The 25,924-nt window shown below is 48.7% G+C and overlaps 1 protein-coding gene across 1 annotated transcript; it reads right to left on the bottom strand.

The window, feature by feature from the left end:
- Positions 1 to 1,131: 1,131 nt before the first annotated feature.
- Positions 1,132 to 24,713, bottom strand: TGFB1 (transforming growth factor beta 1). Its single transcript, XM_053397792.1, has 7 exons — positions 24,614 to 24,713; positions 11,842 to 11,996; positions 10,696 to 10,822; positions 7,947 to 8,024; positions 4,137 to 4,287; positions 2,267 to 2,423; positions 1,132 to 1,478 (listed from the first exon to the last, which is right to left on the bottom strand). The coding sequence occupies exons 2-7, from the start codon at positions 11,887 to 11,889 to the stop codon at positions 1,320 to 1,322; spliced, it is 720 nt and encodes a 239-aa protein (XP_053253767.1). The 5' UTR covers positions 11,890 to 11,996; positions 24,614 to 24,713; the 3' UTR covers positions 1,132 to 1,319.
- Positions 24,714 to 25,924: the final 1,211 nt, after the last annotated feature.

Genomic DNA, 25,924 nt, shown 5'->3' with positions numbered 1-25,924 from the left:
TGTGATTCTTGCTTTCGATGCTGTTTGTGTCTGCAAATGTTTCAGGGCAGTCACACTGCGTCGTTTTCCATCTGTGCATGTCCTGTAACTTCCTGCCGAAATCTTGTAACTTTTTAAGACCCCTTTTTCGTCCCGCTTCTGTTGCTCTAGAGACGCCTAGCAGAACAGCTAATAAAAGCGGGAGGGTTTGTGAACGGGCCAGTCTAAATACACTATTATTGTTCCAAAGGCATGTTGCAGAATACAGCGGATCACCAAAAAAAGAAAGATCTGTCTAGAGGTGCCCGCAGACTGTGTCGCCCATTTCTGTGCCACCCCTTCTTCTTTCAGCTGGTAAGCCAGCAGTTGGCAGAGGAGCAAAGTCACCAGAAGGCACAGACCAGCAGTTAGAGGGAGAATTCACTTGCTCCCCATCGCTTGGCTATTCCTTGCCTGCTCCCACCTGTTGTAGATGTCTTTGTGCAGAACACACGAGGAAGGAGACAGAGGTCAGAGTCACAGCTGAGCAGGGAAGAGGCCTACCAATCGGCAGCCAGCGGTCAGGTGGAGAGAGGCGGGGTCAACCGATGTGTGGGCAGGGCTCTCTGAGAGTGGGCGGAGTTCCGCTCTGCCATCTTCCTGGGCATCCTTCAGGTGAGCCGGGCGTCGTCCGGCGACCCTGGCATTGTGCACTTTCGTACCGTCTGGAGGGCAGCAGTTCTGACCGACTGAAATCTTATCCCTGGCACCCTGCGCCCTTCGCTGCTTTTGACTCATTTTGCATTCCTCGGCCAGAGCTAGACTTCCCCGCACTCTTGCAGAGAGCGTTTCGGATGCCCTGCCACGCCTTTCCTTCTGCCAGTGTTGGAAATTCAAGGGCCAGCTCATTTTTTCAACACATTCTTTATGGCAGGAAAATGAGGCTCTCTTTTTTTTCTTCTTCCTCCCCCCCTCCCCCCCACAACTCCCATAAAATAGCAAATTATTGATTTGGGTACAGGGCGAGCCGGGTAGGGCAGCAGGGCAAGGAAGAGATAACCTCTTTAAATAATTCTCTCTTAATACACAAAGCAAAATAATTAAAAGGAATTGATAGATTCTCAACGCCTGCCCCCCCCTGCAAAAACAAAAACACCCCATAAATTCACAAAATAATAATAAATCTCACCAAATGAGGGTTTTTATTGTTTTTGTTTTTTTGTTTTGGAAAAAGATTTTGTTAGAGGGGAAGGGGAGTCTGTGTCCCTCTCCAGTCCTGACTCCTTCCCCGCTCAGATTGATTTATTTTTTAATTCCAACTCGCCCAGAAGAGACATCCCAAGTCCACAAGTACTTTTCTCTCAGCTGCATTGACAGGATTTGACCACCATGTTGGAAAGCTGCTCCACCTTGGCTTGGCGGCCGACGTAGTACACAATCCCCAATGGCTCGAGCTCGTATGGGACGCAGCAGGGCGCGGCTGAGGCAGATGGGTTGTGTTGGGTGTACAGAGACAGGACCTATCGAAACAAAATAAGAAAATACGTCTCTGGAAAGGTAACAAGGCGGATTGATCACCCTAGGGAGCAGGAGGCCAAGTTTTCAGGAAAGCAGAGGTCACGTTTATAATGGCTGCCAAGTTTCACTCATGGCACTGCACGAGTACCGTATTTTTCACTCTATAAGACGTACCAGACCACAAGCCGCACCTAGTTTTTGGAGGAGGAAAGCAAGAAAAAATTATTCTGAATCTCAGAAGCCAGAACAGCAAGAGGGATCGCTGCGCAGTGAAAGCAGCAATCCCTCTTGCTGTTCTGGCTTCTGGGATAGCTGCGCAGCCTGCATTCGCTCCATAAGACGCACACACATTTCCCCTTACTTTTTAGGAGGGAAAAAGTGAGTCTTATAGAGCAAAAAATACGGTCATTTTTATTGCAGCAAAGCACATCACAGGACAGTGGCATTTTCTGTCGTTTCTCCCGGCCTATCGAATGCCCTTCCCACCTGCCATCCTCAAAGAATTGGCTACCAGTTGCTTCCAGATGCCTTGTAGAGAGTTATATTTCCCCCCCAGGCTTTCTCTGACCCAGAAGAACAGTTCATTGCCGAATTCTGTCTTTGCATCTGTTTCTATGAAACCGTTCTGTTGCTTTCCTTTTCCTGCTTTTGAGATTTTTTTAAAGCAGTTTTTGGAATGCTTCAAAACAAAGCCCAAAGGAGGGTTGTGTGTGAGGAAGTGGGGTGAGATGGGGTGAGAGTCAGAAGCCTTTTCGGGAGAGGGGGGCTGAGGAGCTTTTTACGTCCTCACCTGGCTGTACTGAGTGTCCACGCTCCAGAGATAGGGGCAGGCACCCATGCATAAGTTGGCATAGTAGCCCTTGGGTTGTGAGATCCACCGCCACTTTAAGTCCTTGCGGAAGTCGATGTACAAGGGCCTCACGCAACAGTTCTTCTCCTCTGGTGACCTGGAGCGGAAGAACCCAATAAGAGTTGAGAGAATAATAATAATAATAATAATTATAGTGGTACCTCAGGTTAAGTACTTAAATCGTTCCGGAGGTCCGTTCTTAACCTGAAACTGTTCTTAACCTGAAGCACCACTTTAGCTAATGGGGCCCCCCGCTGCTGCCGTGCCGCCAGAGCACAATTTCTGTTCTCATCCTGAAGCAAAGTTCTTAACCTGAGGTAATATTTCTGGGTTAGCGGAGTCTGTAACCTGAAGCGTATGTAACCCGAGGTACCACTGTATTATTATTATTTATTTATACCCCACCCATCTGGCTGGGTTTCCCCAGCCACTCTAATATTCCAACAGAATATTAAAAAACACGATAAAACATCAAACATTAAAAACTTCCCTAAACAGGACTGCCTTCAGATGTCTTCTAAAAATCAGATAGTTGTTTATTTCCTTGACATCTGGTGGGAGGGTGTTCCACAGGGCGGGTGCCACTACCAAGAAGGCCCTCTGCTTGGTTCCCTGTAGCCTCACTTCTCGCAAGGAGGGAACCGCCAGAAGGCCCTCGGAGCTGGACCAAAGTGTCCGGGCAGAACGATGGGGGTGGAGACTTTTCTTTGAGAATACTGGGCCAAGGCTGTTTAGGAGTAAGGTTACCAAACGTCCCCATTTCCAGGGGACAGTCCCCGAATTTATAAATCAGTCTCCTATCATTTCCACTATCATTCCGACTGAAGTTGAAAAGTGTCCCTGGATTCATTGAAAAAAATCTGGTATCCTTAGTTTAGGGCTTTAAAGGTCAGCACCAACACTTTGAATTGTGCTTGGAAACGTACTGGGAGTCAATGTAGGTCTTTCAGGACCGGTGTTATATAGTTTCGGCAGCCGCTCCCAGTCACCAGTCTAGCTGCCGCAAAACCACAGATCCTGAAACCCAGCCAGGAGTGCAGTGGGAAATTCATCCTGCTCCATGGCCCTTCTTCGTGTGCCTCCTCCACAAGCGATCTGGAGCGTGGCAACACGAGAATGGGCCTTTTCTGTGGTGGCCCCATTTGTGGGATTCTCTCTCCAGGTAGTCTTGCCTGGCACCTTACATATATTTAGGTGCCAGGCAAAAACATTCCTCTTCTCCCACGCTAATTAAACTACCCATGGCCTTTTAAACTATGGATGCATTGTTGTTTTGGTTTGTCATTATGGTATTCATGTTTGTGTTTTTATATTGTAAACCACCCTGTGATCTTAGGATGAAGGGCGGTCTCTAAATTTAATAAATATTGCTTTTGTTTGTTATCATGGTATTCATTTTTGTTTTGTTAATATTTTAAACCACCCTGTAAACTTAGGATGAAGGGTGGCATATAAATTTAATAAACAATGATGAGGAGGATGTGTTTTTAGATTGTAAGCCTTAGGGCGGGGACTGTCTTAACGCTGATTTTTGTAAGAAGTCTTTTTGGCTAAAGAGCTACATAGAAGTGCATTCATTCATTCATTCATTCATAGAAGAATAGAACTGTAGAATTGGAAGGGAACTCAGCGGCCATCTAGTCCAACCCCCTTCAATGCAGGAATCTTTTTGCTTAACGTGGGGCTTGAACCCATGAACATCAGATTAAGAATCTCATGCTTTACCAGCTGAGCTGTCACCCCACTTTATAGCCCAAGAGGCTCTCAACAGCGAAAGAGTCCCACACAAAAAAACCCAGAAGCCACTCACTGGCTGCAATAGTCCATGCCTGCCGCTCGCTTTTGCCGGCGGTTTTGCAGGTGGTCTGCCCGCTCGGGGGGCATCGCCATCACCAGAAGATAGGGGGGCTGCTGTTTCGCCTGGCTGATCCCTTGCTGATCACCCCTCCTTAATTTGGTGCCTGGAAACAGACAAGAATTCGTTAGACGTGTTGCACGAGCTTTATTTTGTTTTCAAACCATCTGGATGCTGCCATATGTGAAACACTTTGCGGTGGCACCTTTAGTAAAGGACCCCTGACCATTACGTCCAGTCGTGGCCAACTCTGGGGTTGCGGCGCTCATCTCGCTTTACTGGCCGAGGGAGCCAGCGTACAGCTTCCGGGTCACGTGGCCAGCATGACTAAGCCGCTTCTGGCGAACCAGAGCAGCGCACGGAAACGCCGTTTACCTTCCCGCCGGACCTATTTATCTACTTGCACTTTGAGGTGCTTTCGAACTGCTAGGTTGGCAGGAGCAGGGACCGAGCAACGGGAGCTCACCCCGTCGCGGGGATTCGAACCGCCGACCTTCTGATCGGCAAGTCCTAGGCTCTGTGGTTTAACCCACAGCGCCACCCTTTAGAAGCGCATGAATAAAATAATAATAAGGGTGAAGGCGCTTTATAAATCAGATCGATCAAATGTTTCCCTGAGTACCAGCTTCTGACGGCGTGGCTGGGGAACGGGAACTGGGCAGGCAGGGAAAATACCCTCCAGCAGCACTGACTGGAATGCCATTTACCACACCAGACTCTTCCTAGGCCAAAGCCCTCACTGACGCTGCTCCCATCCCCTAACCCTCCTTTTGGGAAGCCTTCTTGGTCTCCTGACCATTCCTCTTCCTTGGTGGGGGCAGAGCTCTCAATGAACCGTTAAGCAAAATAAGCATGTGCTCAGGGCATCGCAGAAATTTCCCATGGCCAGATCCCCCCCCCCCCACATTAATGGCCACAAGCTGCTCAGCCGAGAGCTGGGTTTCTCAACGGAAGTCAATTAGAAACCCCAACAGGACGACTATGCAACAAGGCAAGCTGGGTGCCTTCTCTCTACTAAGTATAGACGCAGACGTGTTGCGTAAGATTAGCTTTGAGGATCTGACTGTGCCATTAGAAAAAGTCAGAGAGAGGAAAAATTCAAATGTAAAGGAAGTGGAAGTCTACAAAAATAAACATTGTTTTCCATCTTACTGTAGATTCCGTTTCATCTCGGAAAATGAAATTTTACTTTGTGCTTTATTGTTGTTTATATTTCGAATTAGGTATATATGGGGGCACTAAAATCAGGAGAGCAGCTGCACGTGGGCGAAGGCTGTGCTGCCCTACTGACTTGGCTTGTTTCTTTATGCCAGCATCCTTATGTGATGCCCACCGGGATCAGGAATGTGGGGGGGGGGGTGATGGGGGTGATTGTGGAGGAAGAGGGTGTCCAAGGACCCTGAAGGGGGTCAGGTGCGCTGACTTCACTCTGCTGCCCATGTTGGATAAAGGTAAAGGTAAAGGGACCCCTGACCATTAGGTCCAGTCGGGGACAATTCTGGGGCTGCGGTGCTCATCTCGCTCTATAGGCCCAGGGAGCCGGCGTTTGTCCGCAGACAGCTTCTGGCTCATGTGGCCAGCATGACTAAGCCGCTTCTGGCGAACCAGAGCAGCGCACGGAAACGCCGTTTACCTTCCCGCCAGAGCAGTACCTATTTATCTACTTGCACTTTGACGTGCTTTCGAACTGCTAGGTTGGCAGGAGCAGGGACTGAGCAACGGGAGCTCACCCCGTCGCGGGGATTCGAACTGTCAACCTTCTGATCGGCAGTCCTAGGCTCTGTGGTTTAACCCACAGTGCCACCCGCGTCCCTCCCATGTTGGATAGGTGATGGGAATTAAATGCTGAGTGCTAAGGAGCTGGGTTTGCCTATCCCATTGGCCCAGAAGTGGGAAGGCAGTCGTTCCTAAACTGCTTTGGAGGCTCTTGTGAGCCAAAAAGCAGCCATTTGCCAAAGAGGCTGCCCACCGCACCCCTGTGTGAGTCATAGAATCGTAGAGTTGGAAAGGGACCCTGGGGTCATCTAGCCCAACCCCCTGCAGTGAAGGAATCTCAGCTAAAGCATCCATGACAGATGGCCGTCCAACCTCTAAGGAGAGTCCAAACCTCCTGAGGGAGTCTGTTCCCCTGCTGAACAGCTCTTACTGTCAGAAAGTTTGAATCTCCCTTCTTGTAACATGAAGCCTTGGTCCGAGTCCTACCCTCCAGAGCAGGGGTCGGCAAGGCTTACTGGCCATGGGCCGGATCACTCCCGCGGAGATCGTCTGTGGGCCAGACCGGCGCAGCGTGACGCTGGAAATTGCGTCTGCGCATGTCCGTGGCACCGGAAATTGCTTCTGTGCGTGCCCAGACGCCAAAAATCGTGCCTGCACAGATTTCCGGTACCTGTGAATGCGCAGACGCGATTTCCAGTGGCACTCGGCGAGTCCCTGTGCTGCGCTCTGCCGGTTTAGCGTGGCGTGGGGGGGGGGACTCGCCGAATGGGCAGCTTGGTTCGGGGGCGGCTCGTGGGACGGTAAAACGGTCTTCGTGGGCCGCATCCAGCCCATGGGCCACACGTTGCCGACCCCTGCTCCAGAGTCACCGCTTGCCTCCCTATAGCCAGGTGCATACCCACAGCCCAAAAAACATGGGCACAGCAGATATATGAGGCACCCCTGAGAGACGGGAAAACGCCAACTCTTATGTTTGCTGAAAGTAAAGTGAGTCAGGTGCGCAGGTGTGAAGCAACTGTGGGGAAAGGTGCCTTGAGGAAGGGAAGCGTTCTGAAATTCTGAAGCGTGCCAGCCGCCAGAAGCACGACAGAACCACCCTTTCTGCGATCCGATGGTGAAGCTGTTTGCTGTCAGCACGGCAGCCTATTTTTAGCTGACGAAACGCAGCGGGTGTGTGCTAGTTTGTGTGTGCAAGGTGCGTGTGTGTGTGTTGTGGGTGCTCGTGCTTCGCGCTGCCCCCTAGAGGAGGTTCCCATCGAGCTGAGTCATGTGACGAAAGTGTCGCCGGAACTGGCACGGCACCCCCCACCCACAACCCCACCCTGGGCAGAAGGTATGGCAGATATGTGTGTCAGGAGGATGAGGAAGTTCTCTAGGCCCGATTCCCAGAAGGAGGCAAGTCTCGTCCTGAAGGCGGAATCCGCCGAGCCTGCGCTTACCAGTTGTTGACAGGCAAGTGACGAGGGAGATGCCAGACAGGGACCGAAGAAAGCCTTTGGCGGGGCCTGAGAGCATGAGAAAAGCCTGAAAGATCTGGCCTTGTTTCCCACCTCATCCAGCAGCCTCCTGTTCTCACAGTGGCCGGACGGATGCCCGCAGGATCCGAGCACAAGAGATCTCTCCCCTCCTGCGATTCACAACGACTGGTATTCAGAAACACTGTTGCCTCAAACCGTGGAGGCAATTTATAGCCATCAGGGCTAGGAGCCATGGCTCACTTTCAAGGGTGAAGGACGGGCCATGAATTTAAATCAATAAATAAAGCTGGCACTACAGGCATTAGATGTAAACCCTACAACATAGGGACATTTCCTATTTCCTTGCATTTCAGGGGGTTGGTCTGGATGACCTTTGGGTTCCCTTCCAACTCTGCCATTCCACAATTCTCACTTCCCCCCACAACTGACCCTCCTCAACCCCTCCCATTTTTTTATCCCCATTTTTCACTGACAGCCCTGGCAGGGGAAATAGGGACGTTCCGGGATCGAAACAGGGATGGAGAGCCGTCCCTGGAAAACCAGGACACTGATCCCATTCCTTAACTCTTACCTTCAACTTCCACTTTCAGTTCCTCCACACCGCTTTCACAGGTACAGTGGGAGCTGAGGCGAAATCTTCCCAGAGGCTCTGAAATACAAACAATGTGGATTTTGGGGTGCCGTGTTCATAGGCCCCAGCAGGAGCGGGGGAAGGATTTGAACCCGCAACCCTGGAGGCACATGCAACAGGGGCCCAAAGGTGAAGACAGGCATTTGCTGCATTAAATCCAAGTGCGCCTTTCTTCTCCGGAGCCCAGCCCATGTGTGTATGGGAGAACAATTCAGAAGCGGAAGTTGGCTGCAGACAATGTCTGTTGGTTGCTCCTCCCTGACCCCCAATCTTTATACAAAGTTTTGGGTGTCTGATTAAGGAGGTGGCCTTTAAAAAAAAAAGTTGCAAACACGTAGATAGGAACATTAACATCTGTGACAGGAATACAATCTGAAATTCAGTTCTCCAGATTTCCAAATCAGTTTTTTTAAAAGTCCTAATGAGACTACATTAGCATTTTAATACAAAATTCTCCCAATACACACAATTCCATGTGCAATTTTGTCCGACGTGCTTATTTCTGCTGAACGATTTCCACCTAATACGACACACTTTTTCCCCAAGCTGTTTTCAGCAATGTACCCACACACTACGTCACCTTAGCACATCTATCTATTTCTGCGATTGTTACGTGGCTGGGGAAACTGCCCTGCGAAATCTGGAGGAGTGCAAAATTTAAAACGACGGCGGCTGTGTTTTGGTCTGCATGTTGTTTCTGAAAGCACGAGTATTTTATTATTATTTATTTGTATTCTGCCCTTCATCCCAAGAACTCGGCCTTAAATGCGAGCTCATCCTCCCCAAACATAAAGGCACTCACATAAAACTTCCGTGTGGTATCTTTAAGAAATATAGAGAATGGCGCTTGAAGCATGGCAAGATCTGAGCCTGTCTTTGATCTGTGGGCAGCCCTGCCCAACACGGAAGCTGGGCAGTGGGGGTGGCCCTCTCTTCAATATGACCCCCATCTTTCCTCTAAATCACCACACCCCCAATATTTCTCTACCCATTCCTGCAGCTGACAACTGTCGTCACCTCTTCAACTTACTAAGGCAAAAAGGGGTTTGAGATCAGAGAGGGTGAGTTGCAGGTAGACGGCCACCCGGACGCAAGAAATTTAGTGCTTGCAACATCACAATCCTTGCGTTCCTCTCCTCTCCTTTCAGTAGCAACCTGTGCAAAGAATGCAGCCGAGGAGTGGCGCATGGCAAGTGTGCCTGACGCATGTGCACTTTTGATCTGGCTCCTTCCAAAACACTGTGGCAGCGTGCCCAGGGCGTGGTGTGCCGACTCAGCGGATTGCGGCATTGTTTTGTTTTTTCCCACCCCCTTTTCTCCCCCTCTCACCTCCGGCACAAAGGCAAAGCAGGGAGAGGTCGCCCCACGATTCTAGTCCCCGGATAAATAAGCACCTTGGCACTGCCTTGCAGGAGCAGCTAGGACTTAGAGGCAACTAAGTTTGTTCTGGGTATAAGCTTTCATGTGCATGCACACTGCACACGAAAGCTTATATCCAGAACAAATTTAGTTGGTCTCTAAGGTGCTACTGGACAATTTTTTAATTTATTTCGACTACGTCAGACCAACACGGCTACCTACCTGAATCTGGAAGAAGAGATGTCTGTCAATGGATGGGCTTGCACATAATGTTCAACCCATGGTTTCCTTTAACTGTGGTTTGTTCAACAAGTCACATGTCATCTAAACAGGCTTGTTTGTGTGAAAGCTGGCTGCTACTGCCAGACATGTGCTATGCCAGGGATAGCCAATGTGGGGCCTTCCAGATGTCGTTAGACTACGACTCCCATCAGCCACACCAGCATTGTCAGTGGTCATGGATGATGGGACTTGTAGCCCTACAACGCTTGGCTTCTTTTTCAGTTGCTCTTAAAAGCAGAGACATCGCCTTGCCAACAAAGGTCCGTATAGTTAAAGCTATGGTTTTCCCAGTAGTGATGTATGGAAATGAGAGCTGGATCATAAAGAAGGCTGATCGCCGAAGAATTGATGCTTTTGAATTATGGTGCTGGAGGAGACTCTTGAGAGTCCCATGGACTGCAAGAAAATCAAACCTATCCATTCTGAAGGAAATCAGCCCTGAGTGCTCACTGGAAGGACAGATCGTGAAGCTGAGGCTCCAATACTTTGGCCACCTCATGAGAAGAGAAGACTCCCTGGAAAAGACCCTGATGTTGGGAAAGATGGAGGGCACAAGGAGAAGGGGACGACAGAGAACGAGATGGTTGGACAGTGTTCTCAAAGCTACCAGCATGAGTTTGACCCAACTGCGGGAGGCAGTGGAAGACAGGAGTGCCTGGCGTGCTCTGGTCCATGCGGTCATGAAGAGTCGGACACGGCTAAACAACTAAACAACAACAATGCCTTTGTAACCCTGCAGGTGTCTGGGATCGAGGGTCGAAACAAACCATAGTTCAGCAAGGCATTTGGGTTTGGACGTGCTATAGGTGGCATGGTTTGCGAGTCAACAACAAACTTGGCAGAGAACTAACTGTGGTTATTCCGGTGGGCTAGGCTCAGTCCTTCCAACAAACCACTTTTTACCCCTGGTTAACCATTGTCCTCTTTTGTCACACATCCTGTTCTGCCTACAGCGATTCTTCCTCTCCCCCAAGCGAATTACTCTTTCCAGCTGCCATCAACTCTGGGACCCTGCCCCGCTCACACCTTTAGCCACTTCCTGGCTTACCTGTACTTCCAAGCCACTGCCGGAGGACGGAGGTGACGTCAAACGAAAGCCACTCCTTCTCATTCTTCACCTTCACCATATGCCCATCCATGTAGTACCAAGTGCTGTTGATTGAGTGGATCTGCTCCTGGACGGAAAGGGTAAGTGTAAACAAAGCAGTCTCTCCATCTCTGACATAAGACCCAGAGTGGTTCATTGTTCGACAGAACGATGTGCTGAAGCAATTTGAATTCAAATGCTACGCTTAATTTCTAGTTCAAGGTTCCGGTTATTGGGGCAGAACTGGAGAACAGGGGCAACATCTGCAGAAGAGCTAAGGGAACAATGAAGTGGGCATTCAGTCCCTCCAAATTCTATGTCAATATTAGAAGGCAAACAATCCTGTCCTGACTCCTGTTTGGGACTTAATATGAATAAATGATCCTTAGAAATAATCCACAGAAGCTGTCGTCTAAATCAAGGATCGTCCCTGGGTGTGAATATGAGAATGCCTCTGAGCATATGCCGAGAGATTAATAATAATAATAATAATAATAATAATAATAATAATAATAATTTTGTATTTATACCCCGCCCATCTGGCTGGGTTTCCCCAGCCACTCTGGGCGGCTTCCAACAGAATATTAAAATACAATAACCTATTAAACATTAAAAGCTTCCCTAAACATTCCTAGATTCCAGTTCCCTCGCTACAGACACCTCTTCCCCACAATATTTTGATTTCTGCAGCTGAAATACTCCAGACTAATTCAGGCAAACAAATACATACTTTTTCTCTCTCTTTTTTGGCAAATGAACATAATTTGCATAAATGTGCCTTCGTTTTGATTTCAAAATCAGAAATTTCAATTTCTTCCCACCCCGCCCCCCTCATTCTCAGGGATAGAATGCAAGCAATATTGTCCCTGCTCTTGTTTGGGGTTTAATACGAATGAATGATCGTTAGCAATGATCCAGGGGCCTGTCTTTGAAATCAGCTGTTGTGCCTGGGTGCAAATAAAATAATGCCTCTGAGCATATGCCGAGAAATTTCCTCTTTCCACCCACGAATAACCATAAGCATCTCCAAACAGTCTGAACAGTTTCCAGGCGAGAGGGTACAACTTGTGGGCATCTTTGAACTCCGATAGCATTTTCCCATCGTACCTGGTAGAGCTCCAATCGCTGATCCTGAACAGTTCCAGAGATGCGCATTCTCAGTTCAGCACGGTACAGCAGACTGGAGTCATGAAGGGTTTTCCGGATGTGTGATAAGTTGAACCCAAAGTAGACAGAGTAGGGTGTCTTTGGTATGTAGCCTTCTGCACAGAGAGAATAGGAGAGGAGTCTTAAGTTGTTTGTGTTTGTTTGTATGTATTTCTTCCTTTGGAAGGTGTCAAGAGAATATAAGCTTTGCAAGAGCTTCAGGCGACGTCTGAACTCCCCGGCAACCCGATTAACATCCCAGCAAGAGTTGAGCTGCAAATCGCTGAATGTTAGGAATTTACAAACGAAATGAAAAACAGAACTTACAATTGGAATGGAAAACAAAACTGAGCTTTGGAGGGTCACAGGGCTGCTGGATTCGGTCACCATAAAGACACTTGCTCAGAGAGTAAGCCCCAATGAAGACAACAAAATTGACTCCTGAGTAGGGATGCACAAATATGTCCATTTCGGTTCCTCTCAGTTTCTCAGTTTTATAATCTCTGGTTTTCTACATTTCCACAGGGGTTTGCGATATCTATCTACATATATACCGTATTTTTCCGTGTATAAGACTAGGTTTTTTTAACCAAAAAATTAGGTTTAAAATTGGGGCTAGTCTTATACACGGGTAGTGCTGAGGGATGTTTTCTTAATTTGGAGTCCCCAAAAATAGGAGCCGTCTTATATGCGGGGGCATCTTATAGAAAGAAAAATACGGTACGTCCTCATGAAAATTCACCAGCATTTTCCTCTGGATATACCGTACATACTTTTGTGTGCAGTTTTGCCTAACGCACACATTTTTGCAAAGCAATTTTCGCTATTTTTTCCTGTCATTTTCACCAATGTAGGCATTTGATATGCAAACTCCACCCGGTGGTCCGTACTTAACCTGAAACTGTTCTTAACCTGAAGCACCACTTTAGCTAATGGGGCCTCCTGCTGCGGCTGCGCCGCCGGAGCACGATTTCTGTTCTCATCCTGAAGCAAAGTTCTTAACCTGAAGCACTATTTCTGGGTTAGCGGAGTCTGTAACCTGAAGCGTATGTAACCTGAAGCGTATGTAACCCGAGGTACCACTGTACTCGGGTGGAGAACTGCATTGCAAAATTCAGAGCACTGCGAATTTCAAAGGACGGCTGAATTTCGATGCAGGTATTGTTTCAGACAGTGTGGATTAGGTAAGTTCACCTTTAAATGTAGACTGAACAGACTACTTCAGAGTAAACATGCACCAAATCCTGCTGCACCCCTATTTCTGTGGGAGAAAGTTTATTTGCTTATATGTTCAATTTATATGTCTGTGCAATGTTTAAGGATACAGGCACTCATCTTGCGTTAGAGTTTAAGGACTCTGACGCAAGCCATTTTCTTTGTATTTTACTTTTAATGCTTTATTGAGATTAAAAAGCAAACAAACAGTCATCAAAAGAATACAGTGGTACCTCGGGTTAAGTACTTAATTCGTTCTGGAGGTCCGTTCTTAACCTGAAACTGTTCTCAACCTGAAGCACCATTTTAGCTAATGGGGCCTCCTGCTGCTGCTGCGCTGCCAGAGCTGTTCTCATGCTGAAGCAAAGTATTTAACCCGAGGTACTATTTCTGGGTTAGCGGAGTCTGTAACCTGAAGCGTATGTAACCTGAAGCGTATACAACCTGAGGTACAACTGTAATACACCTTGCCAACAATTAACTTACTTTCTTCTTACATAATTTCTATAGAGACTATCCACAACGTATTTGATATACCGCACTCTTCATTTTCAATCATAAGGTAAAGGTAAAGGGACCCCTGACCATTAGGTCCAGTCGTGACCGACTCTGGGGTTGCAGCGCTCATCTCGCTTTATTGGCCGAGGGGGCTGGCGTACAGCTTCTGGGTCATGTGGCCAGCATGACTAAGCCGCTTCTGGCGAACCAGAGCAGCACACAGAAACACCGTTTACCTTCCCACCAGAGTGGTACCTATTTATCTACTTCTACTTTGAAGTGCTTTCGAACTGCTAGGTTGGCAGGAACAGGGACCGAGCAGCGGGAACTCACCCCGTCGCGGGGATTCGCAGCGCCACCCGCGTCCCCTACATTTTCAATCATAGCATATCACAATTATCTTATTTCCCTAAGGTTTCCTACTATTCCGCAAACCATTTTCAAATGCTCCCACATTCAACAGAAACCTACCTGCAAGTAAGGCAAAGGAAGAGGAAGCTGGGATCCATAAAACTAACTGCATTTTAATTTATTTATTTTTGCTGGCTGGCATTGACTTTTGATGCCTCTCATTTGGAGTGTCCTCACCCCACGGACTATAGGACCTTCTGCCCTTGCCTGTTCCAATGACATGTAGATACCCTAAGTTATCACAGGGTTGCCAACTGACCAGGGGAGAGGGAAAAACCAAGATTAGACTGCTTCTATGCCCTTATAAGGGACGCGGGTGGCGCTGTGGGTAAAACCACAGAGCCTAGGACTTGCTGATCAGAAGGTCGGCGGTTCGAATCCCTGCGACAGGGTGAGCTCCCGTTGCTCGGTCCCTGCTCCTGCCAACCTAGCAGTTCGAAAGCACGTCAAAGTGCAAGTAGATAAATAGGTACGGCTCCAGCGGGAAGGTAAACGGCGTTTCCGTGCGCTGCTCTGGTTCGCCAGAAGCAGCTTAGTCATGCTGGCCACATGACCCGGAAGCCGGATCCCTCGGCCAGTAAAGCGAGATGAGCGCCGCAACCCCAGAGTCGGTCACGACTAGACCTAATGGTCAGGGGCCCCTTTTCCTTTACCTTTATGCCCTTATAAATCACTTGATGCATGGAAATCAGCAGGGACAAGCATTTTCGCCTCCTGCAGATAAGCATCAGCACCTGCTGACACCTGCGAAGCAAGTGGCAAGTTAAAAAGCACAGGAGCGTGGGCTGGATAAAAAAGTTGGCAACCTCATCTTCCACACCCTACCACACTTCTTTGCAGCTATGCCAAACTCCAGCCCGGGTTCCCAGGCAGGATTCTGTTGCCTTTGGAGGGTCAAATTTCGGAAGTATGTGAGAGTGGAGTCAATTAATAGCAATGGGCAATCCGAAACGCCAGAGGGGACTGCTTGGGTGGATCCCAGCTTTCTGGTTCCAGATCTCCAGGAAGACGCCACATCCTAATGCGTACATCAATAACAGAAACGAGAGCCAAACAGGAGCTCTGGAAACCTGCTTGTAAATGCATTTCTTATTTAAATCCCATGCCTGCCTTTGCCAACTTCATAAGTTTTGGACTACAGTGGTACCTCGGGTTACATACGCTTCAGGTTACAGGCACCACTAACCCAGAAATAGTGCTTCAGGTTAAGAACAGTTTCAGGTTAAGAACAGACCTCCGGAACGAATTAAGTACTTAACCCGAGGTAAAGGTAAAGGTACCCCTGCCCGTACGGGCCAGTCGTGTCCGACTCTGAGGTTGCGCGCCCATCTCGCTTAAGAGGCCGGTGGCCAGCGCTGTCCGAAGACACTTCCGGGTCACGTGGCCAGCGTGACAAGCTGCATCTGGCGAGCCAGCGCAGCACACAGAAACGCCGTTTACCTTCCCGCTAGTAAGCGGTCCCTATTTATCTACTTGCACCCGGGGGTGCTTTCGAACTGCTAGGTCGGCAGGCGCTGGGACCGAACGACGGGAGCGCACCCCGCCGCGGGGATTCGAACCGCCGACCTGACAATCGGCAAGTCCTAGGCACTGAGGTTTTACCCAGAGCGCCACCCGCGTCCACCTGAGGTACCACTGTACAATTTTCACTCACCCAAGCCTTAGGAGTTACAGGCAAAAATATCTGCAGTGGCAAAGGCTGCCCTATGACCACTGTCTCTATATGGGCCTCCCCATGCTTTGCCATGACTCAGAAATGGCTAACTGCATATTTCTGCGTCAAGAGCAACTTCAGAAACAATTTGAGCCTGCTACGTAAATTATACTTCTCCCCATTTCACAGATCCTGGGACTGAGGGCAAGCAAGGTTGCCACACTGCAACAAGACCTTGTTCCTTTATACATAGGAATCTGGTCCTCTGTGTGTTTAAAAAGGTAAAGGGACCCCTGACCATTAGGTCCAGTCGCGGACGACTCTGGGGTTGTGGCGCTCATTTCGCTTTACTGGCTGTGGGAGCCGGCGTACAGCTTCCGGGTCATGTGGCCAGCACGACTAAGCCGCTTCTGGCAAACCAGAGCAGCGCACGGAAACGCCATTTACCTTCCCAACGGAGCGGTACCTATTTATCTACTTGCATTTTGATGTGCTTTCGAACATTTTAGGTGGGCAGGAGCAGGGACTGAGCAATGGGAGCTCACCCCGTCACAGGGATTCGAACCACCGACCTTCTGATCGGCAAGCCCTAGGCTCTGTGGTTTAGACCACAGCGCCACCCGCGTCCCTCTGTGTGTTTAGTCAGAAGTAAATTCTGCGCTAAATTGACTGGGACTTCCATTCCAGAGTTTAAAAGCAATGGGACGTAAAGTGGTGCTTTTTATTTCCTTAGGGGCTTCCTAACTTTCTTCCCATAACCTGGCCGCGGCTTTCCTAGTAAGGTTGGTTAAGAGAGAGAAAAAGGATGCTTTGGCCATCCAGCGAGTTTCCATCCGAGTGGGGATTTGAACCCAGGGCTCTCTGGTTCAGCTCCAGCCCTCTGCAGGCGTTCTCTCACTCTCTCTGAAAGCGAACAGCCACAGGCCACAGACACACCCCAAAACGAAGCCCCATATTTGCAGCCGTCTGACACTGACACAGCATCTATTTATGGTACAGGAAGAGTCTATTTTTAAGCTTCTCTTCCTCGCAGGATCAAAGAAGCTTTGACTCCAGCTCCTCATCCCATCTCGTCCCACATACATGGTCAAATCAGCTGCCCTGCAAGTTCCCATCTCCAGGACAAAGACTGTGATGTTTAAGGGGAAAGATCCCTTTCTTCTTCATCATTCCACCCCCTTAAAAAAAAATATATATGGCATGCAGTGCTTGGCAAAGGAGAATGCCCAGGGTATGCCCATTGTGCATTTAAGTGAACGTGGAGTTCAGAGCAAAAGTCGGGGGAAGGAGAGAGACATTTGATAGCTGCATGGCAAGCAGAAATTCTTGTTTTGGGGAAACTTTTCCCAGGCGCCCTGTCTCACGGTTTCTCCTGGTTCTACGGCCCGCATCTCTTTCTTGCCCCATTAACAGCAGGCTGGCAAGCAGAAATTTAGTTAATTTAGCAAACAGAAATGTTAAGATTTTCCTGGCCTGGAAATGCAAGTAGGGAGGGAAAGTTTCACTTGCTTAATTCCTGTCTGCATGTTAGGGTGATGCTTTCTTTAATTTTTAAAAATCTGCCGGTATGGCGGCTGTGTACGCAGCATCTTTTTAAAGCACATTCAAAGACCATCCCTCCCCCTGCAAAATAAAAATAAAAATCATGGGAACTGTAGTTTACCTTCGCACAGAGTTCCAATTCCAAGCACCCTTAGCAAACTATAATTCCCAGGATTATTTTTTTGGGGGGTATATGCTTTGAATGTGCTTTAAAGGTATGGTGTATATGCTGCTACTCATTTGCTGTTTCCCATTTGAAAGGGTAAGAATTAAATGTTATTATTTAAAATTTATCAGCAACAAAGGCAGAGAAGGAGGGGCCTAAACTGCCCAAGAAGAAATGAAGGTAGTCTTTTCTGTTTCTATCCTCATCAAATAAGCTCTCATAGCAGATCACAAAACATTAAACATACAACGAAGAACTTGCGATTCTCTATCACTAGCCATCATTGCTGGGTTGTCAACTGACTAGGGGGGTGGAAAAGCTTAGTGGCAGACCAGTAGCAATCTGTAGAAATCGACAGCCGAATCTTTTCACTGGTGTGGAGATAAAATAGTACTACCTGCTATGCTCTGCAAATCAAGGTGCCCTGAAAAGTCCAAGAGTTTTAGGGTGGCAAAGAGAAAGGAGGCAGCTGATGATTCTATTAAGAATAAAAACCTGGTCCTAGTTCTTTCGAAAGACATATACACACCCTCAACTTGACTCATCTCCAAGAATGAAGAATCAAACCTGGCTATCGTCGACCATAATTTTTGCATCTCCCTGCCGTTTAGCTCCCCACCTCCTCAAAGTTTTCTCTTTTCTGTACCTGCCAGCTGAGATTTCATTTCACGCATCTGAGGAAGTGGGCTTGAGTCCATAAAACCTCGTGCCACAGTACATTGTATTATAGCCTTTAAGATGGCCCAAGACTCTTTGAGTCTAACTTGGGGTACCTCAGTGGAAAGTCCTCAGCACACACACACACCCGTCTCAACGCTGCTCCAAAAGCAGTATTCAGAAGAAACCTGACTGTCAGACTTCCACTTCCCTTCTTCAAAGTTTGGTGCAGTCAACGCTTTTCGTTTCCACATGACTCTTGCGGAGGGAGGCTGTGGTCCCTTGTAAATTGAGGATTTATGTTTTACAGCTGCAAAGACAGAGATAAGGCTGTCTCCATTGAACAGCCCCAGCTTATCACCCTAAGGAAATTCCCAAGCTATTTTGGGACTTTCCAGTGTTACATCTCCAGAGAAAAGAGGATGAGATGGGTTTCTATCTACTGTCCTTGTGACCTTGTGAGTGGTTCATGGTGTCTGTCAGCCTCAGTTTCCCTCAGCTGTAAAATGGGGATAAGACTATGAAGCCTTGAATGGCGTTTCTAGGCAGCCTTTTCCCATAAAAACCAGCAAACTCACCAAGATAATCAATAGAGACTGGGTAGCTACCAGAAACGGCCTCCTCTGTCGTCTTTTGGATTTATCCGTATTTAATCTCTGCCTGTAGGGTTTATAGCTCTGTGGCTACTGCTGTTGATCTCTTGCAGTGCATTCCTAACCATTTCTACTCCGAATGTGTACTGCTGAACTCAGTTCATTTGCACTGGCTTAGGTATGTTTGTTAAGCCACTTTGGAGGCGAAGTACTAAAAGGCTGCGTATAGGTTTCTCATGTAAACAGGGAGCCAAGGGTTTCGCATTCCATAGACCCAGATACTCCCGGTGCTTCTGTATCCGGAAGAAGGATCTGGCAATAGGAACATAATAAGAGCTATTCTGGATCAGGCCAAAAACCATCTGCTCCAGCATCTTGCAAGCAGGGCCTACTTGTGCTATCCTGCAACTGAATGAATGAATTTACTTTATTACGGTCACAGACCAGGATAATTCCTGCAGCTGGTCTTCTGCTTCTGTCTAATCTTCTATTTAAGCCAGCCATGTTGATGCCCAGTGTAACATCTCACGGGAGCAAATTCCTCGTGGCATTTTCATTCTCGGGGCACTTTCTTTATAACTTATTTAGAATTTGGGGTCGGTGCAGGATTTCAAGCCTATTTCATCATTGCAAAGTGGCAGAGTGGGTGCAATTTTCTATCCTGCAAGCATTTTCGGCAGCCCGCACTTCCTGACCCCCATGAAGTCTTCTCCTGGGTTTTGACTGACGCATGGGCACCCAGGGACCAGCAATTTATAGAATGAAAAGACACTCATGAACCCCTCTGTGCCACCTCAGAAGGAAAAGTCCTTGCATCGAGAACCCTGCACCGCATACCTGAGAGTTTCACTGGGAGCCTTCTCTCCCCTCTGATAATTTTAAAGTGCCGTTTCTTTCCTCGTTAACTGATGCAGAATGGTTGGGGGAAATAAAGGGGTGTTTGCGTTGAATTTTCAGCACAGTTCTAGCGTAAGGCCGCTGCCGCAGGCCAGGAAGCGGCAGGACCAGGAAAGAAGCAGACCACAGAAGGGAGTAAGCTGGACCGCAAGCAGAAGTTGGTTACTTAGGGGGCCATTCTTCCCGTAGGGAAAGGCCCTGGGGAAGCCAGGCTCCAGTCCGCCCACCTGCTTAAACTTTCCACGTGGATCAACTGTTAAGTCACGCTGGGGAAATGTGGGTGGCTTGACTTCTGTCGAAACAGGGAAGTCAAGCAGCGCTGCTACCTCCCCACCCGCCCCCAGAGCCTTCTGCCGTTGTTTGTTTTGCCAACTGCCCTGGTCGGAAACTAGCAATTCCCCCTGTTCCAAGGGGCTGTTTGAAGGACGGATACTCTGCAGAAACTTCCAGGCGTGCTATTTTATCATCACACCAGGCTCTTTTGGGGGGGAGGGGGCAGAGGGGAGGATGCAATTCACCAGAAATGAATCCCTAGTGTGGGCATCGGTAGCTGGCAGCCTCTGAACCAAATGAGGTCCTCTGAGCACACAACGTGCCAACCAAATGGGCAGAAGGAGGGCATGGAGGGAATGGCCCCTGTGTCCACAGGTGGGAGGTGGGTCAGGATCTCAGCACTGCAGAAAAAAATCCAGGACATGATGATTCTGGGATGGGGAACCTGCAGCATCCAAAGAAGTGTGCATGAACACAAAAGCTCATACCAATAACAAACTTAGTTGGTCTCTAAGGCACTACTGGAAGGAATTTTTTTATACTGCAGTCTTCTAGTTGTTGGTGAGCTCCAGTCTCCATCAGTGCCAGCCAGCATATCTGACAGTGAAGAACGATGGGAGTTGCAGGGCAACAGATTCCTGGCCACTTTTCTAAACCATGTTCATAGTATGATGGGTGATATGCAACAGGAGTTCAGTGGGGGGTCTTTCCCACTGTCTGTCTACTGAAGGATGGGGTAGAAATAGATTCAAATAAATATATCAAATAGACAAAACGCATCTGGGATAGCTCCGTCAGTGGAGCACGAGACTCTTAATCTCAGGGTCGTGGGTTCAGGCCCCACGTTGGGCAAAAAGATCCCTGCACGGCAGGGGGTTGGACTAGATGACCGCTGAGGTCCCTTCCAACTCTACCATTCTATGCTTCTGTGAATAAAAGAATGAATGAATGGACCTCTATGCAGCTCTGTAGCATAGACTCTTCCAACGCTATGATTCTATGATTTCCAGTGAAAAGAGGGTTGAATCCAAAATAGTGTTAAGTCACTCGTTTCCTTAGCACAAGGCTTTCTGCTTGTACAGTGGGGACTGTCTCCCCTCTCCTCCTCCCCGTGTCCCCCCCCCCAATAAATCTGTCGTGGGATTCCCCCCACCTTCTGAAGCCGGTTTTGGGAGGGCGTGCCTGTGTTCAGTTGCACAAGCGTAAATCCTCGTGCTAATGGAACAAGGACACTGTATACCACTCTTAGTCTTGAGATGGAAAACCCACAAGTTCTCACAACCCATGCCAGCTATCCTGCGGGTGCCGCAGCCAAAAGCAGGGTTCCCCCCCCCAAAAAAATGCCATATGTCCTTGGTCAGCAACTACAAAAGAAGTTCAGAATAGCCACACCAGATTAGACCAAAGGTCCATGGAGTCTTGCACTCAGCGGTTGCAGCAGCAAACAGACAGCTGTTTCTCAGAAGACTGCGGGACATGCAAGACAATGTCCTCTCTGGCACCTGGCATTTAGAGATATACTGAATCTGAACTGGAGGTTCTATGGAGCTATCGGGGTTCATAGCCCCCGAGAGACCTATGTTCCATAAATCTAATTCCCTTTTACAAGTGTCCAAACCTGCAGCCATCACCACACCTTATGGATTCCATAAACGGAACTGTGTTGTGTAAAGAACACCTGTCCCAGATCTACTGAAATTCAGTCACTGGGTGAACTTGAGTTCCAACATGCATAATCTCCTAAACCTCTGTTGCTGCGGCTACAGATCTTGTCAGACTACAACTCCCATCATCCCTGACCGTGACTAGCCAGAGTTTACTATGAGATGGATTCCCAAAACATCTGGAGGGCCACAGCTTCCCCACCCCTGGTTTAAAACACTGCAGAAGCTGAACTGAACTGGAGCTTCTTCTCTCACTCCAGAAAAGGCCCCTGCACCTTTAAGAGTCTTCTTAGGGCCTCAGATGATAAGCAGGTAGGCATGAACCTCCATGTACAGGGGCACTATACTTCTGGTTAAGATACAGTGGTACCTCGGGTTAAGTACTTAATTCGTTCCGGAGGTCTGTACTTAACCTGAAACTGTTCTTAACCTGAAGCACCACTTTAGCTAATGGGGCCTCCTGCTGCCGCCGTGCCGCCGGAGCACGATTTCTGTTCTCATCCTGAAGCAAAGTTCTTAACCTGAAGCACTATTTCTGGGTTAGTGGAGGCTGTAACCTGAAGCGTCTGTAACCTGAAGTATATCTAACCCGAGATACCACTGTACAAGGAATAAATAAAAGGGGAAAGGCCATAATCTTCATGCCTCAGAGCTTCTGCTTCCACCCAAATGACAGAAAGCTGGACAGGATTTTTCCAGCAACATAACGCAACCATTTGCATTGGTGGATTTTGGAATGAACTTGTTAAAACCTTTTTTTTCGACTGGCTTGTGCTTTCAACAGCGGCCCGACCTGAGCAGGCGTGCTGGGGAAGAGGCAGCAATTACCCTGGCCTAACGCGTTCCGAGGAAAGGGGATTTTGCGTTGGCCAGGCCAGGAGGTCCCAAACGCCTCCTTGCCAAGAACGACTGGCACGTTCTGGCACTATCCCGGGCTGCCATCTTATCTCCCAGAGACTACACAAAACGTACAAGTTCCCGCCTCTGCCTGCGGGCCCGAGTTCCGTTTCGGCAGCGTGCCAGCCACTCCCAGGCACGTAATTACACCCCAAACAAGCTTGAGACGGCTGCTCCCTGGGTGGATGCGGGATCCTCTGATCCAAGGGAAAGATCCGATCTTTGCAGATTCGGGCCTCTTCAGACCTGCTGCCAACACTGCCACCCCTCCTGGGCCTGCGCATCTCGTTCAAAAGCCCTCCCTACATTTTCTTCTTTTCTTTTAAAGCATATATCTTTTGTCTCCTGTCTCCCCCCCCCAAAAAAAGACCCCACCCAGCTCCAGGCATCTGTTGGTGCGTTTAGGTGGCTTGTTTCTTCCACATGAGGAGCAAACTTCTGTAAAAGGTGGGAAGGAAAGAAACAAGAGTTCTGGTCTTCCCAGCAAGGGTTGCGGAAAGCCCAGTATAGCTAAGAGTTAGGGCTTGCTGGGTGCAAACGCCCAGGTTGCCAACTTTTTCCTGCTGCTCCTGCCTCTGCACCCTTAACAACAGCTGTTGGATGCTAAGAGCTGTTTGACCACAAAAAGGACTCCCTCAGAAGGTGGACTTTCCTTCCTTGGAGAGGAAGAGTAATAATACCACTCTATTCTGCCTTCCCTACCTGCCCGTGGACTGTCTTGCCAGAGTGGTGCATGCTCTAGTTATCTCCCGCTTGGACTACTGCAATGCGCCCTACATGGGGCTACCTTTGAAGGTGACCCGGAAACTACAACTAATCCAGAATGCGGCAGCTAGACTGGTAACTGGAGGCGGCTGCCGAGACCATATAACACGGGTCCTGAAAGACCTACATTGGCTCCCAGTGCATTTCCAAGCACAATTCAAGGTGTTGGTGCTGACCTTTAAAGCCCTAAACGGCCTCGGCCCAGTATACCTGAAGGAGTGTCTCCACCCCATCGTTCTGCCCGGACTCTGAGGTCCAGCGCCGAGGGCCTTCTGGCGGTTCCCTCATTGCAAGAAGCCAAGTTACAGGGAACCAGGCAGAGGGCCTTCTTGGTAGTGGCGCCCGCCCTGTGGAACACCCTCCCATCCGATGTCAAAGAGATAAACAACTACCTGACATTTAGAAGACATCTGAAGGCAGCCCTGTTCAGGGAAGTTTTTAATGTGTGACATTTTAATGTATTTTTAATCTTTGTTGGAAGTTGCCCAGAGTGGCTGGGGAAACCCAGCCAGATGGGCAGGGTACAAATAATAAATTACTATTACTATTACACTTGGGAGTGCTGTGTCCAAGTCTGGGCACCACACTTTAAGAGGGATGTTGACAAGCTGGAAAGTGGGCAGAGGAGGGAAACCAAGATGATCAAAGGTCTGGAAACCAGGCCTTATGAGGAATGGTTAAAGGAGCTGGGTATGTTTAGCTTGGAAAAGAGGAGACTGAGAGGAGATATGATAGCCATCGTCAAATATCTTAAGGGCTGCCACATGGAAGATGGAGCATGCTTGTTTTCTCCTGCTCTGGACGGTAGGACTTGAACCAGTGGCTTCAAGCTACAAGAAAGGAGATTCCAGCTAAACATTCGGAAAAATAATTTCTGACAGTAAGAGCTGTTCGGCAGTGGAACAGACTCCTACCAGAGGCGGTGGACTCTCCTTCCTTGGAGATATTTTTAAACAGAGGTTGGGTGGCCATCTATCATGGATTCTTTAGCTGAGATTCCTGCATCGCAGGGGGTCAGACTAGATGACCCTTGGGTCCCTTCCAACTCTTAAGATTCTACGATTCCATGAGTTGACCAAGCGAAAGCTTTTCTGGCGTGGGGAGGCAGTGATGCGAGAAAACGTCTTCCTGCTGTATGTTTGTGTGTGTCTGGAGTCAAGCTTGCTGTGGAAGTCCCAGGAGCGGGGCGGGGGGGGGGGAGTAGCAGCCAATCCCGAGGTGAAAGCAAAGGACCCCTGCTTGAATTTTCGAAACGGAATTTGGAAACTTTGACCTGCCCGCAGCTGTGCGGTAGCATTGCAACACGTTGAGCGGCAAGGGGCCTTCAGGGAGAAGTAGCAAAGGCGACTCTGAAACCGGGGGGGGGGGGTGTGTTTGCTGGGCCATTTTTGCCGGAAATCGCAAGATCCGATCGACCAAACTCCTTTTTCACTGACCCCTCCCTGCCAGCTCCATCGCCACCCCCCTCAGGGGGAGAGCTGATTTTTGCGCACACACATACAATTTCCTCCCATCCTCAGAGGACTTATCACGGGTGCCTGGCTTCACAGAGCGCCTGCCGACACGGCTATAACATGACAGCCCGGATCCTCGTGCAAAGAGAAAGGAAGTGGAAACTAGAGGCAATGGCTTTCTCTCTCTCTCTTTCTTTCTTTCTCTCTCTCTTTCTCAGGAGCCAACAACAGCAGCTAAGAGGCAGGAACGATACAACCTGAATCCACATTAAGACCATACCGACTCCAATCACGACACTACTCACCTGCCTTAAACCTTCTCCTAAAAAACCCTAATTGGGTCCTTTTTTTTTTAACGCCAAGGCTCCCGTCTGGGAGAATGGCTTATTTATAACTTCCGAGTATGTACAGAGTCCACTTCTCGTGTGACCAAATGCCGGCAGCTTTCCTGTCCCCCCCCCTCCACCCCAAATTTCTGGAATTAAAAGCATGGATGTAAACCTAGGCTGCTTAAGAATAAGTTTATAGTTTATAGAGTGGGTCTGTCCAACCCCAGTGTTGTCTGGTTGAAGACTGTAGGAGCTGTAGTTCCGGGTCTCAGTTAGAGGTCCGTTCCCACTATGGTTTCCTGGGGTCCAGTGGGGGGGGGCTTCTCTGCCTTTTCCCCACTGAACTGGGTCCCCCTCTTCTGCCAGAATGCATTGCTGTCCCTGATGAAACTGCACTGGCTGGCAGCCAGTACTGTCAGCTCAAAAGGCAGCAAATTCTGGATCCTGCCTGGTCCCACTGCCCCAGACTGACTGACCAAATTCTGCCCGCCCCAGTTTCCTGAAATAATAATATATATTTTTTAAATGCCAACCCCGTATCAAGGGCCGGCCCTCATCGTGGATACCTTGGCATGTGGTGGTTGCAATGATCAGATTAACTCATGCCAAATTCCAGCTGCTGCTGCCGCTGTTTCCCTGGGACCAGGCAACTGGGTGAGCATCTCCTGCCATGTCCAGAACTAGTAACAGCTTCTCTGCTCTTGGTTTTATTTCCTTTGTGCAATTTCCTTGCACCCTTTGATACATTAGGTTTGCACCCCAGCTCCGTGCCTTTAAGAGCCTGGCCTGCAGAACATTTAAGAGGTAAAACTCTTCCCACCGTTTTTCAGGAAAAGCTTCACCTTTTGAATTTCCACCTGCCGGGATGCTGCACAGGAGCAGGGCCAGAATAAAAAGGTGGCCACCTTAGGGGAAACCCCTTTGCCACAAGGCATTGGTGGTAAGTCCTGAAGAATTAAATAAGCTTCCAGGTTTTAGGGTCAAGGGTAAAATTATCCCATAAGAGGCGCTGCTTATCCTTTTCCAGTT

The sequence above is a fragment of the Podarcis raffonei genome, chromosome 8 (genome assembly GCF_027172205.1).
Source record: "Podarcis raffonei isolate rPodRaf1 chromosome 8, rPodRaf1.pri, whole genome shotgun sequence".
NCBI lineage: Eukaryota > Metazoa > Chordata > Lepidosauria > Squamata > Lacertidae > Podarcis > Podarcis raffonei.
The sequence above is the reverse complement of the archived record's forward strand: the minus strand, read 5'-3'. Positions and strand labels throughout refer to the sequence as shown.